The following is a 14,472-nucleotide window of genomic DNA, read 5'->3' as shown; positions in this document are numbered from 1 at the left end:
GCTCTTCAGTCTCGAACTCTACAAGTCTTTGTCACTTCCCGTCAATTGAATTTGGCTACAAGGGTTTTTTCTCCAATTGGGGAAGAATAAAGAGAACGACGGAAAGAAAGAAAGGGATTGATTGGATTTTGTCTTTGTTAAAAAAAAAGTTTTGCCAATCGCCTAATTATATAGTAGACTAATACTAATTAATATAATTAACTCCATTTGCTGATTGTGTTTTGTCTTTGCTAATAAAAAAAGGGGGGACTAGATAGCTGGAAATAATTTTTTATTAGTTTTCACACTTAAAAATTTGAAAAAAGGATTGTGAGTGCCGGCACGTGCTCTCACGTGACTTTTTCTGGCAAAAATTGAAGAAAACCCATCAATTGTCCACTGTCGAGCAAAATTGGATGCATTGGGAAGCATATTTGTTTTCCAAAATAGATTAGGGACTAGTTTCGTGCATTGGTTTTAAATTGGGGACCAAAACTCCAATTTTCCTTTTTAAAAAAAAATAATTTTTCACACTATTAGTATAAAGAAATTTTTCATGACTCGGTTTGAATTGATGACTCAAAATTTACATTCACATTTAAAGAGTTTTCTTATTATATGTAGGGCACATATTTAAACCTGTTTCTGTATAATAAATTTTTGGGTAAAAAACAAAAAAGCCCCATGTGATAAACCTAATACACAAAAAAGCCCCCCATGGTTTCAAAATATACAACACGACTCCTCATGCTTTGAACTAAATTGTAAAGGTGACGGAATCCGTTAAACTTAACAGAAATGGTCAAAATGACCAAAATACCCTGATCTAATTCAACAAAAAAACAGCTCAAAAAATCATTTATTTTATTTTGTAAGTAGAGAGAATTGAGAGTTAAGGGGTAGAATAGGTATATTTGATAAAAATTAGGTATAAAAATTTTTTTTTTAGGTTCCAATATGTCATTTCCGTTAAGTTTAACGGATTCCGTCACCTTTACAATTTAGTTCAAAGCATGAGGGGTCGTATTGTATATTTTGAAACCATGAGGGGCTTTTCTGTGTATTAGGTTTATCACAGGGGGTTTTTTTGTTTTTAACCCTAAATTTTTACACCATAAATATATTTAAGATGTATTTGATTCGCAGTTTTTCTCCTCCTACACATGGTGCGTGTTGAGGTTATTTCAAGTCACTTATGCACATATTTTTTTTGTTACATTTAGTGATTGTGAATTCGGTATTCTAAGGTCACTTTTGCACATAAATCTCTTAATATCCAAGAATTTAAAATTGGGATAATAATTTGGATTTTTCTATAAATTTTCCCATGAAAAAAATAACCTTTTTTTTTTTCGAAAGATCAATGTAAAAAGTATGCTTGAAAGGCTTAAAAATGAATGAGAACAATTTCGAATTATTTTATTTCATGAAGGACAATTCTACTTGCTATGTATTTAAGTTCATCGATAATAAATATTGCAAACTTTTGTCCTCTCCATGAAACATGAGTTATTTAGAGGGGCCAAAGTTAAATTAATCCAACCCCTCTTCTTCAGCTGCTTCTTAGGGCTAAACGGTGTCGTTTGGTGGGTGGGGTGTGGGGAGCGGCGGGTGCTGGAATCTGGTGAACCCCGTTCACGTCTACCGGGACTTTTTCCATCTCCTCAATTCCACTGTTTATTCCACTGTAGCCAAGGATTTTTGCGAAAACTCCCAATCTCCTCTGCATAATTAATTTCATTTTATTTATTTATTTATTTTAATTTTTTTGTAGTTTTTGCTTGTTTACGCAAAAATCATTGACTAGCAGAGGGCAGAGGAATGAGTGTTTTTGCTGGATCGGATCTGAATCGTTCACCAGTTTCCACTGTCTTTTCTTATTTTCTTCTATGATTTTTTCCTTTGAATTTAGTTGATAAAATTTGTTGCTTTTTATGTTGTTGATTACTAAATTATGTATTTGTTTTTCCTTTTTGTTACTATACTCAGTTATTTGGGAGTTGAATTTATTTGTAGAACAGGCAAATTTAAAAGGAAAAAGTTCAAGAAAGTTATTTATTCTATTTAGTTATACTATGGTTAATTGTATATGTGGTGGTGTTGTTTTTGTATCTCAAAATGATTAGTCAAAAGTAAGAAATTTGAATTTTGATCATAAGGAATTTCGGGTACATTGCAGGGTATATTATTAGTTAATGGGAAAGGAATAATTCAAACATCGAAAATAAAAAGAGTGCATTTTTCTGTTTTAGTAGTAGTTTTACTTTTTGGGGAGGAATTTTGTATCTAGATGTTGTAGATTAGTCAGTTGTAATGAGCATCTTGATGCATTTGGACTTGGAAGGCACAATTATCTAGTAGAACATTGGCATTTGCCTTGTAGGAGTATTCCACATTGTAAAAGAGGCATTAGTGGAGGCTTAGAGATTGAGTGTGAAGTTGATTTATCATCAAGCTAATTACATAATCCCCAGTTATCTTTTCTATTCTTCAGGCAAATTTGATCTATAAAATGCTGCAGAAAATGCGCTTATGCCTGTAGAGTTTTACAGATAGGTTTATCAAACAGTAGTTTACAAGAGTCCTTTCTGTTCAATGATCATATTATCCCTTTTTGAATTCTTAAACCTTTTTTTTCAAAGGAGTATACAACATCTGTTTGGTTCTGTTGTATGCGGTTTTATACACAGACATGACTGTATCCAAATATGCATATGCATGTACAACAAGTCTGGTGCTTTTACTGGGGTAATTGTGGTTTTAACTTATAGATGAAAACTTGTACTAGTATACAGAGTTCTTGTATTGCAAGGAAATGATAAAACAACCCCCAGGATGAACTCAAAATATCTGTTGATTTGCTTGCTTGTCACCATTGCACTGCACCTGGTTTTAGGTAAAGCCCTTGTTGAGGACTGTGCATGGCTGACGGGGAGACTGTGTACCTGGCTTCATAAGAAAAGATCCCCTGGTCTACATGCAGTTATTAACGTGTCGGTTAGTAAAAGCTGTGAGTTGGTTTATCATTTCTCTATCATAAGAAATCAGTGGTGCATATTTGTCCCTGTTTCATCCATCTTTGTAGATTTTCTTAAGCACTGACATATCAGCCACTGGTTAAAGGAATTGTTACTTTTCATGGCTACAGGCTGCAATCTTTTTCTAAATAGTTAAGTTAATTCGTTGTCCTGTTTGACTCCTGAATGTTGTAAAGCAGCCTTATTTCGCCACTCAAGCAGAATTAGAAAAGATGCCTGGACCATTAAGAATACTTGTGCCTTCAAGGTTACTTCTTTTTCTTGAAAACCTGAACTTGTATTATTTCAGGTTTACTCCCCTTTGTATGAGTTCCTTGAAGACTTGCTGATTTTCCTGCTTTATTTTAGGAGACAGTCATGATAAAAGCAATGTCAAATTGTTGTTAGATACAATTTTGTTGGTATTCCTTCTAGATTCATTGAACTGATGGTACTTGACTATCACTTGTCAGCCTTGTCTGAACAATTTATTTATGTATCTGGAGTATATCATGTTCAATTGAATCCACATGCTTATTTGTGTAATGAAGGCTGTTCAATGCTCCATCAAATGTTGGCAAATGATTTTCCATCCTATACATAAAACATGCCTAGAATTGTTCAATGCTCCAACGAATGTTGGCAATTGATTTTCCATCCTGGACATAAAAACGTGCTTAGAATTTGTACACAATCTTGACACTGATACTACTATTCTCTTTATTACTACAATGTAAAAGAAGGGCAAACTTTTTCTGCATCACATGTGCGACATTCTAAGATACGGGCTTCTCAAATGACACCTCGGATGGTTACTACCTTCAATTTCCTTGATTTGCAGTCCCATGGAGATATGATGCCGTGTTGCAACGGTGAAATAGTTGGTTCCATGAGATATGATAATCTTCCTCTTCTTGTCTCTCTGAAACTCATGATGGAGCTCCCTCTCAAGCTTAATAGACAGCCTTCTTTTTCATCTCTGCGCCTGCAAAAGGTACGCATTTCCTCTTCAATTTCGCAACCTTGAAGGCTGACCACATGAAGACCTTCTAGAGAACAAGTAGCATGAAGTTGACAATTGGTATAACAGATAATTGTTGCAGCTTAATCTTGGACAACACTCAGAGCTCTGGCAACTGCAGTGTAGAATATGCAAGGCTATAATATGGCAATGAAGGTAGAGTGAGGAAGGGTGATGTCGTCTGTGAGTTATGATTTTTTTTTTTTTTGATGTATTCTTTCTGATTGTTTGTGAGTGCTAGAATATACAGCAACGGGCCTTAATTATAAATGACAAATCAATTGTGCAAGTTAGAGCGGGCTTGGATGGGTGCTTGTTCCTTGGGAGATTTGGTGGGTATTATGTGTTTTAAGAACAAATCTAAAATCCCAAGTACTCATTCTGTTCCGATTCCAATTCACTTTTTGTTCCAGTTCCAATTCACCTTTTGTGGGTATCAGATCCTTTGCATCATATGCAGATTGGTTACAGTCCGTAGATATCCAATCCAATTTTCATAGCTTTTCTTTCACTAATGTACACTGTTTTTTTTTTCCTTTTTTTCTTATTACTTGAGTCTTTAAACATATGAGTTTCAAAAGCTGTCGTTGAAGTATTACATGATATTTGAATTTTTTTTATCAGAACTTAACTCCTTTGTAATGTGACAGACAAGTATAAAATGATTTCAGTCTAGCAAAAAAAAGTAATAATAATAATAGTAATGACTCGTATATTAGTATGGCAAATAACTCGCAGGATATTGTAGAACTAAAATCTTAGATGAATGTACAACTATATAAGCAGAAATATGTAAAATCAACACAAAAATCCTAAATTTTGTAATGTCTTCTAGAGAAGATTTATTGATCTAGTACCTTCTAATTCATCTATCAAATTAAAGAAAAAGTATTTCATAAAAAATAAAGAATCAACAAAATTATGAACAAATCTATCCAATATCTCAAATTAACCACAAAAGAGTTTAACTTTCCGAACCCAAAAACAAATTTGATAGGATTTGTAAAATTAACTCCCAAAAAAAGTAGAAAAATATCATGAATATAAAAACAAAAGATAAAAGAGGAAAGGGATTGCGCTTCTTTATCTATCAAGTTCAACTTCATTATCATATTCACTATCAATAATGTAAAAGAAAATATATAAGAGAAGAGGGGGAAAAAGAAAAGAAAAGAAAAGAAGATGAGCGGAACTTGTAGAGTGCTTCCTCGAGATTAAGATTATTAAAAGAGAAAGAGAATTGAGGGTTCCTTCAGTTTTTAGTTAGATTAGTCATTTTGTTTTTAAGTTGTGCCAAGTAAGTTTTTTTTTTTTAATTTGAAAAAAAAATGGCCATCAACCAACTTGTAGTAGCAGACAATTAGTTGTAGATATTGGGTTTTCATAGAACACCAAAGTTCAATAAAGTGAGCAGCCCATTACAAAATATCCAAATCCGAAATCAAAATTCAAAAATTTATTTCGATTCACCGATTTTGACTAGTCTTTTTAACTTTTCGAGTTTCTCATAAAATTGAACCGGTATGCTAGTTTGTTGTCCAACCAATCGAATCGACTGGTCCGATTCGATTCTTCAAACACCGGCCGGAAGAGCTCTATTCAATTTGGGTCATTCATGTAAATGAACTCGATTCAATATGAGTGTGCCCTGAAAAAGGATCACAAGTTGTTTTCTTGATTCATTTACTTATTTATGTGTCAACTTTTTAAGGGGGCTAAATAAATTGTAGAAGTTTTGAAGAAGAATATTGATGGGAAAAAAGAAATATTTAGGAGATGAAGTAGGTCCATATGTAGCAGGCATGAATGATCTTGTCTTCCACTGAGAGATTAGTCCTAATGGTTACAGAATTCTAGGGCAAAGAGAGAGAGAGGGAGGGTACAAAGGTGTTGGATCAAAAATAGAGAATGAATGACAGATTGAATATACAGGAAGTGCCCATTGCCAGTTTCCTAGTTAGAAACTAGTGGTGATGATTTGACCCTAACTTCGTGGTAAGTTACTGAACTGTGACCATCCTATTTTTCTATTTAAAATATTAATTAATTAAGGAAACGAAAGTCTCTCTAAAAAAAAAAACTTTGTATATGTATTTGCATTTGCTTCCTTTCTTGATTTCATCCTATATTGCAAGCTCCTTGTAAGCAATTATAGATCCAGCAGTATCCATCTTTCTAATGAGGCACCATTTATAAGATTAAAAATCTTGCCCTATTCAAATAGTACAATTTAATGAAGCATTTTGATCAATTACATATGAGAAAGTCCACGGATATCATCATCTTCTCAGAACCAAAATGCAGAGATTGACATAATACATAACCCTACTTTCTACTCATTGTAATATATTTCTTACATCATGTAATTGACTTACAACACAAGGTTCACCCATTTATTATTCACATATGTGTCTTTTCCTCTGCTTCACCTCATTCAACTCTACGCCTCCATTTTACACACACTATATGGTCAGGAAAGGGGCAAACTAATATTGCTCCATGAGCATGGACCAATTACTAAATGCACAATGATTCATATCAATTGTAATACGGTGGCTATAACATGTAACTAATTTACAACAGGATGTATATTCATTCACTTGTTAAATGTGATTTTGTTTCTCTCATCTTTCCCTAATTCCAGTCGACGGTTTACTTGAATACATAACCCTAGGTCTTCCAAAAACTACTATCCCATTATAGTCCATCACTGAAAAGCTGAATGCTCACACACACACAGATACGGTACACACATACAAATACAGTACAACTTCACTATTCTTCTATCATCTTCATATTATGTCTTCAGTGACTCTAATTTCATCCTTCCTTTAACAGATGTGCATTTGGGTGACAAATTATTGGCCACAATTACTGACATGGTTCAGTCATGTTACCTTGGTCTGCTAATACGCTTCACGTTTCACCGAAGTCGGAGACGTAGCTGCTTCTGCTATTAAGTTGAAGGACAAAATCTGGTTTCGTGAGATGCTGAATTTCCTCTATTTACTTCTACCTTACCGCCGCTCTTGCACGCATTCAGAATACATACAACACTCTTATACCCAATTGGAGACCACAACTGCTTCTGCTATTCAGTTTTACGGACAAACTTTGGCTTCATCTCTGTTTGCTTCTTCCATGCCGCCTGCCTCTCCACCCACTTTTCTGTCAATTGCTACCTTCATCAGAGTAGACTACACCCACTTCACCTAGAAACACCCAGTAGGTTGAATCCCACCTGAACTTCAGCTTTCTGCCTTCAGTGAGTGGTTGGTCAGAGTAGATTACCTTCACAATTTAATTATTTGGCTTCCCTCAGTTTTGTTTTCTGCGACTAATTCAAAATTTCAACTTGAATTTCAAAAACCAATTCTCTTCCGTTTGCTCCGTCTGCTCCCGTTTGGAAGTCAACATTTTTTTATTTGGAACGGCGTCGTTTTTGTGCCCTGCTTCAACCTTGCTGACTTGGCTCATTTGTCTCCTCACGTTTTTTATTGTGAGGAGACCGTTCAGGAGCGGTCGTCTGAGGACCGCTCCTGCCCCGTATCCCCCGTATCCACATAGGAATCATTCCAAGGTCCACAAGCTTTGAATTTTGGTGGCCCCATCCCAATTTAACCCTTTTTTATACTGGTCTCGCCGTTGTTGCTCTATAGATTTCGGCCTTTTTGGTCTTTTTATTGCGAATACTATTTTTAGTGGTTGGGCGCGGCCTGCTTCATATGTCTGCCCAGATTTCTTTGGGCCTCTAACATTTTTTGCTAAATCTTTTTGGGCTTGCCGCCTTATGCTAGCCCACTATGTTTGCGTTTGAGACACAAGAAAAATATCACTATATCCATCCATATATAGCAAAAAACATATGATACGCAAACAAAACAGCAACTTTAGCTGCCAAATTATTCTTCACAAGTTAAATAGTATCAGCAACAAACAATAATACACCTCAAATTATACAAAAAAATCATACACAACCTAGAATAATACACCTCAAATTATAGTATCATACACACTAAGAAATCCTACATTAAAAATATGACAAATTTATACTACATTATAAAAATTATATTTCAAATCTTTACACATGTTCCAATATAAAATACATGTACATATAATTAATAAAGAAACGGAGAAGGGTTGGATTGAATGATCAGATGAGAGAAATAGTAAGTAGGGAATTTTAAACCCAATACCTCCTAATTATAAAATAATAATAATAATAATACAAAACTGTCATACTCCAAAAACACACAAAAAAAAACATACGATATGGGCACCCGCAACACCGCAGGGACCAATGTCTAGTATTTGTGAAAAATCTGATCCGGTTTTACAAATTGGATGTGGATCTCTTTGAATGATAGTTTGTTAGAGTGTTCAAGAATAATTTTTTATTATCAAGTGGTTGAAAAATGTGTTTGGATATTCTTAAAAGAGTTAATGTTAATCTATTACTGATACTATACACTATCATACTTAAATATATAACACACGTAACATTTAGATTTTAAATTCAAATTCAAATTAATTGTCATATATCCAAACATGACTATACTATATACCTTGTTGAGATTGCGAGTTTTTGTGAAAAAAAAATTTCTTTCGACATATTTTTCGACCATTTTTTACTTCACAATTCAAATGGAGCCTGGTCTTTCCCAAAAACATATATGATTTTGCAAAATTGCTCTATGCAAGTGGAGGCTTTCTTTTTTTTTTTTTTTGTCAAATGCAAGTGGAGGCTTTCTGGTTGGGGTCATTCGGGCTATGTGTAAGCCAAGTTGTCTAAAATATTTGGATTAGTAAGCCAATTTTTTTTTTTTTGGGTCAAATTAGTAAGCCAATTAATTAATACTGAAATAGACGAAACTTCGTGAAATCTTCCTTAGGCCCTTTCACCATATCCGGCTTGACTGCCACTTTTGCGTAACTTTAGAATCTGCTCTCATGTTTCAAGATTTTTCAAGACCAAGTGTGAAACCGAAGACTTTTTTTTTTTTTTTTTTTTTTTTGGAGGTTGAAACCGAAGACTTCGGTTTGATAAAGATATTTGCATAGATTAATCTTGTAAGCTTTTCGTGTATACATAAACATTTTTGGATGCATTAATAAGAGGAGCGAGAGGTTTTTAATGATGATTTTGTGTACTTCTAAAAATCCCTCCTTATTTTCTTTTTTCATGTTACAATAAAAATATAAAGCACGCAAAACTCTTCTTATTTTCATGTTGGATTAAGGAACGAGAGGTCAACAATGATTTTTTTTTAATATAATATTTTTACACTTGGTCCTATATTAGGGGAATGTGGTAGTAAGATAGGGATGAACCCAATTAAACTATTAAGAATTCGAAGGAAATCAAATTACTTTCAAAAGTATTTCAAAAAATTTTGATCGGAAAATCTAAGCAAGGAGTTTCGAACTCCTTACCTACATTCAAGAGAGACTTTTTGTCTCTCCTTGATGGCCAACTAAATTAGCTCAATTGGTTAATAACGGATTTATGTACTTTTAACATTTCATCCCTATTTTTGAACAACAATGTCAAACATATAATAAATACTAGAGGAGGGATGAATTGAATAATGTAAGGGAGAAGACGTAATTGAGAGGTCTAGGTTTGAAATTTTTCACTAAAACTTAAAGGGAAAATACAGTAAATGCAAGCATGCAAAGCCAATTTCCAGTAACTATCCTCGTACTTTCTCCATACCTGTTTATCTTAAAATAGTCTCACAAAATTAAGTGGCAGACACAAACTGTACATTGACCACTACTTTGATTAAAGTGGGAGCTTTATCTCTCACTCTCTAGGCAAGCCTGATGACTAGAGCTTGAATTAATGTAGATAAATCCCCAATGGTGATGTGAGGCATGACTATTCGCAGCATCTGTGATACTTTCAGCAAGGATAACTACTAAGGTTTGGCTCAATGACCATAAAAAAAAAAAATCTAATAATTTTTTATACTTACTAACACCTTATATACAGTTTTTTTAAACTTTCTTTTTCTTTAAATTAGGATAAATTAGCAGTAAATAAAAAAAAAAAAAAAAGCTTTGAGCAAGGATCCAAAGAGGTGAGTGGCCTACATTTTCATCAGCTTAGCCGGCCTTTCTTTATCCAAATCCTAAACGACGGAAAAGGTCCGGTTTGCCACGGGCCCTGGGGACGTGTTAATTTTTTTTTTTGTCAGCAACGATACATTTGTATAACCTATTCTATCCTAATCTAGGAGGAGGGGGAGCCTAAGGAGGCTGTGATAGGGGCTAGTGGGTATACAGATCCAACTAGATCAAGGGAGTGCTATGGCACAACTCTTAAATTTTTTTCGCTGCTGGTAAGGTTTGAACCCTCACCAACAGCTCAAGGAGGGAGGGATTAAGTCCCTCCCTGTGGCCACTGAGCCATTGGCCCAGTGGTTCTGGGGACGTGTTAATGGTCCACCCACAGTGGTGTTAATGGTTGCCGATCAGGATGAGGTAACAGTGGAGGAAATGGCAATTTCCAATCTTTAACGCATGCTCATCATCGTTATTCTATTTACTGCAAGGGAGACTTCAAATTTTTGAAGAAGGGCCAAAAAGTCAGAGTTGAGACGAAGTGCGGATTTGATAAAATTAAAATTTAAAAACTGAAATTTGTAATTTGAATTTTAAATTTATTAAATTATTAAATAATTATATATTGAATTAAATGTACTTAAATATATATCACATTAAATGATAAAGTAAATAATTTATTACTTTTTTTTAAAAAGTAAATTTTATTTAAAAACTTTAATATCATTTAATTAATTTAAATATTTTATTTTTATTATTAAACACGGTACAGATATGAATTCATTAACTTTAACTTTAAGTATTAAATTGCTTTTCAAAATGGTGCTTTTAAATAATGTGATCTAGAGACTAGAGAGTAGAATGCATCATTTTGATTAGTGGGATCTGGAAAACAGTAACCTCAAAGCAGAAAATAAAAAGAAAACATGTTAATCCAACCATAGTGTAATTATACAAATTCCCTTGTTGAGTTTGCGAAAATATACCAAGGTTCTTACACTTCTATAAATCAAAGTTCACCTCTCCACTTCCTCTAAGCATAATATTCCGCACATAACAGCACACGAGCACTGACTTCTGTCTCTGTCTTTTCTCCATTTCTACTTCCCTGTTACACCTGCACACGAGCACCTGGAAAATGGGAACACCTGGAACTTCCCCTCTCTGTCGGAAAATGGGAAATAAGCTTACCATCCTAGAAAACAGGACTTGGTTTAACATAGAAATCAAGATGTGGGTGGATGTCTCTAGACCTGATAGGTTCAAGAAAATTGTTAGGATCGAACCAGGCAGATCTATAAGAGTAAAGGCCTCAACTTTCAACAGCGATGATCAGGGCAGTGTTGAACATGCCCTCCTGCTGGTTTGTGCAAATGGAAGTTGGACAGGAAAATACATTCTTCCTCAGGACTTGTTCGCTTGGGCGGCAGTCTTCTGCGACAGTAACCGACACGGTCAAGTCATTCTTCAGACTCAAGTACTTCTTCTGTAAAGTTGACGTCTGATCTCAGGCTGCTTTTGATAGATCAAATGCTCTCCCCCTCCTCCCAAAAGTGTTTGTGCAATTTTTTCTTGTGGGAACACAACTCATGTTGTGATATTTCAGCTTGTTTGGATTACTATTTTTCTTCAAAAAATTTTTACGCTTTTTTTAGTTAGTTTTTTCGTATATTTTTTTTTACAAAAATTTCAGAAAATAGCAATCGAAATATTTGTATTAATCGGTTTGATGTTTCAAAAACTCCGTTTAAATTAATTAATTTTGGGAGTGTTTTTGAAATATTTTGATAAAATAGTGTATATTAAAATTTTTTATTCTAAATATGTTTTTTTTGGTGATATTTTTAAGGAATATTTGAAATATATTTTGAGATAATTTTTAAAATTATTTAATGATGATATTTTTTTAAAAAATATTACCACTCACAACCACCACTATTTTCAACAACCATCACCGTCACCCGCTGCCGCTACCGCCACCACCGCCTTCCTCTTCTGCCCTTTTCCATTCTCTTTTCCTCCTTTCTTTTCTTTCCCCCACCCTCTCCCTCGATCTGATTTTGACAAGATCGAGGCCTCTGGTCTCCAGATCGCGACCAAAAAGTCGTGATCAGAGATCTCGATCTAGGGGGTGAGGGGGAAAGGAGAAGGAGGGCGGGATGGTGGCGGTGGTGGATAGTGGTGATTCTAGTAAGAGGTGAGGTGAAAAGTGTTGTAAATTATTTTGTAAGTTATTTTTAATATATTGTATGAGTCATATATTTTTTAAGTTATTTTTTGGTTGTGTATTACTATATAGTATTATATTCGAAAAACAGGTCAATCCAAACGAAGAGGTTCACAAGTTTGATCATTAGTCGAGAAGGGTTAACAATGCTTCATGTGCATCATTTGACATTATTATCACCGTCATGTACTAATTATTTAATTTCAAATAATAGTGGCGGATCATACATAATCTACTACTTGTAAATTTGACTTATCCTCGTTTTTTGGTTATGATTTGTATTAATTTAATTAATGTGCAGTAACGTCTAATTTTTCCGGTTCGATAGGTCAAGGATGTCCTTTTTGAACCTGTTCGCAAAACTCAAGATGCCATGTTCTTTATAAATACTCCTAATGGTATGTGGATGCCATGTGGACCAAAGCAATCAGGTGCTGTCCAGATAACTATGCCGGTAAAGGACTTGCTGTTAAGGTGAGATAGATGCTTACATTGGATTCTATATATGTTAGGGTCAATTCTAGTTGGTTTACGATATTAGCTGGATTTTTAATGTCTGTAAGTGCTTGCTTTGTGGCATACATCATTGCCGTGATAATCATTACAAATATTTATCAGAGCATGAACTTGTCAATCATGATTACCTCTTGACATCACTGAGGTGATGCTTTGAAGTATAATATAATGATTCTGGATGATAATATAAAGATTGAGTATGTTCCTTTTTTGTTCTTGGCAGAATGTTAACTGAGAGTATTTCAGATTAATGTCCATGCAGATAATCCCACCTCCGATATCTAAAATAGACTTTGACAAAGTGTTGGCAAGACAGAGGCCAACAGTGAGCAAAGCTGACCTTGAGGTGCATGAGAGATTCACCAATGAGTTTGGAGAGGAAGGTTGAGAGAAAGGATGCATTGGACGTGCTATTTATGCGACTTCCTCTCATTTGTATTCTATATGAACTTTGTGCTGATTGTACGAGCCTCTTTCGGAGGAAAGATACATGGCTTTGCCTTTCTATTCGCAAGAAGTGAACTCTGATACTTCCAATATCAATGTATTTTTTTTGTTAATGTCAAAAAGATGAGCATGAATGTTGCCTCAATAATTGCGGTTTGCCTCTGGATATTTTTGTATCTCTTTTCTGGTAAATATCTGACATAGTTCTTTAGTTACGTGCTGTTGGACCTTTCAGTCGCCAGCTGAAGGAACTTCTAATTCAGTGTAAATATATTCATCTCTTGATATATATATATATATATATATATATATATATATATATATATTTTCCTTTCTTGATGCATATGGATCTAGGAAAGCGATGACAAAGAAAGTACCTGGTTTTGTTGCTGTCATTGTGACCTGGAAGCGTCCATTATTGTAGCTGCTTAGGTTTTAGTCTCGAAATTGAGAAGAAATACACCATGCAGCTTTAATTACGCAGGATCTGCACTGGGTCTGGAGATGATTCTCCAGATTGAATCTCAATTGCCGATGACCAAGACCAGCCTTTTGTGCTTTTGTCTTAGAGATTTCAGCATGGCAGGGCTGTAGCTATCATTATTTCTTAGAGCTCTCTGCAAGAAATTTTCTTTTCTAGGCCTCTTCAAGACAATGTACATTAACATAAAATGCTTTTATTTGAATTTTTCAAGTTTTTGGTCCTTCCTTATTCTATGTAGAAGAATTAATTAGTCTTCACTTGTAGGGCATTCAAGAGCAATTAACATAGTATTTGAGTACAAATTCTGGACGAGCACTTCATACAAGTTCCCCAATGCCGTAAGTTGAAGCAAAAGTTGTACAAGATGGTGACAGAGGTATTTGAACAAAACAAGGCTGTGGATTTCATCTATTAGAACTCAATGGCATTTCGACTAAACCCTCAAAGAGTGGGAGAAGAATGCGAAACAGTGAAATTTGAATTCAAAACCTCTTAATTTCTGAGAAAGTTTTGATGGGTTACAAAATTTGCTATGAATTCATGCTAAAATCTTGAAAAAAGTACAATAATTATATAAAATTGCAACTAAGGCCAATTGTACTTGTCCCCAATTCGTGTTCAACGGGGATTCGGCACGGGATCCACTCTTGTCAAGTTACAATAATTGCAATAGTAGATACAATTTATTATATAATTTCAATGGGGGTTACCAAGT

General features: G+C 34.5%; 2 protein-coding genes across 5 annotated transcripts; both read left to right on the top strand.

Moving 5' to 3' along the window:
• The first annotated feature begins 1,923 nt into the window (after window positions 1-1,923).
• Window positions 1,924-4,436, top strand: LOC113779285. Of its 4 annotated transcripts, none has more exons than XR_003469470.1 (3): window positions 1,924-2,976; window positions 3,197-3,990; window positions 4,087-4,436. XR_003469470.1 is itself a non-coding variant. In XM_027324835.1 (3 exons), exons 1-3 carry the CDS (start codon window positions 2,815-2,817, stop codon window positions 4,169-4,171), a joined length of 387 nt encoding a protein of 128 aa, XP_027180636.1. In that variant the 5' UTR covers window positions 1,924-2,814; the 3' UTR covers window positions 4,172-4,436. The 4 variants fall into 4 exon arrangements, 2 of the variants coding, with proteins under 2 accessions (XP_027180636.1, XP_027180637.1); XR_003469469.1 differs by having other exon boundaries at window positions 1,924-3,264; window positions 3,838-3,990; XM_027324835.1 differs by having other exon boundaries at window positions 3,838-3,990; window positions 4,100-4,436.
• Window positions 4,437-11,281: 6,845 nt separating this feature from the next.
• LOC113779284 lies at window positions 11,282-13,385 on the top strand. Its single transcript, XM_027324834.1, has 3 exons — window positions 11,282-11,560; window positions 12,639-12,784; window positions 13,089-13,385. Exons 1-3 carry the CDS (start codon window positions 11,315-11,317, stop codon window positions 13,090-13,092), a joined length of 396 nt encoding a protein of 131 aa, XP_027180635.1. The 5' UTR covers window positions 11,282-11,314; the 3' UTR covers window positions 13,093-13,385.
• Window positions 13,386-14,472: the final 1,087 nt, after the last annotated feature.

Source organism: Coffea eugenioides, chromosome 8 (genome assembly GCF_003713205.1).
Source record: "Coffea eugenioides isolate CCC68of chromosome 8, Ceug_1.0, whole genome shotgun sequence".
NCBI lineage: Eukaryota > Viridiplantae > Streptophyta > Magnoliopsida > Gentianales > Rubiaceae > Coffea > Coffea eugenioides.
Note: the sequence above shows the minus strand (reverse complement) of the source record. Positions and strands in the feature narration are given on the sequence as shown.

Coding starts and splice junctions, on each gene's coding strand:
- LOC113779285 (XM_027324835.1), top strand. CDS start 2,815: ATGAACTCAAAATATCTGTTGATTTGCTTGCTTGTCACCATTGCACTG. Junction 2,977..3,837: donor ATGCAGTTATTAACGTGTCG/GTTAGTAAAAGC, acceptor CTTGATTTGCAG/TCCCATGGAGATATGATGCC. Junction 3,991..4,099: donor CATCTCTGCGCCTGCAAAAG/GTACGCATTTCC, acceptor TAATTGTTGCAG/CTTAATCTTGGACAACACTC.
- LOC113779284 (XM_027324834.1), top strand. CDS start 11,315: ATGTGGGTGGATGTCTCTAGACCTGATAGGTTCAAGAAAATTGTTAGG. Junction 11,561..12,638: donor AAGTCATTCTTCAGACTCAA/GTACTTCTTCTG, acceptor CCGGTTCGATAG/GTCAAGGATGTCCTTTTTGA.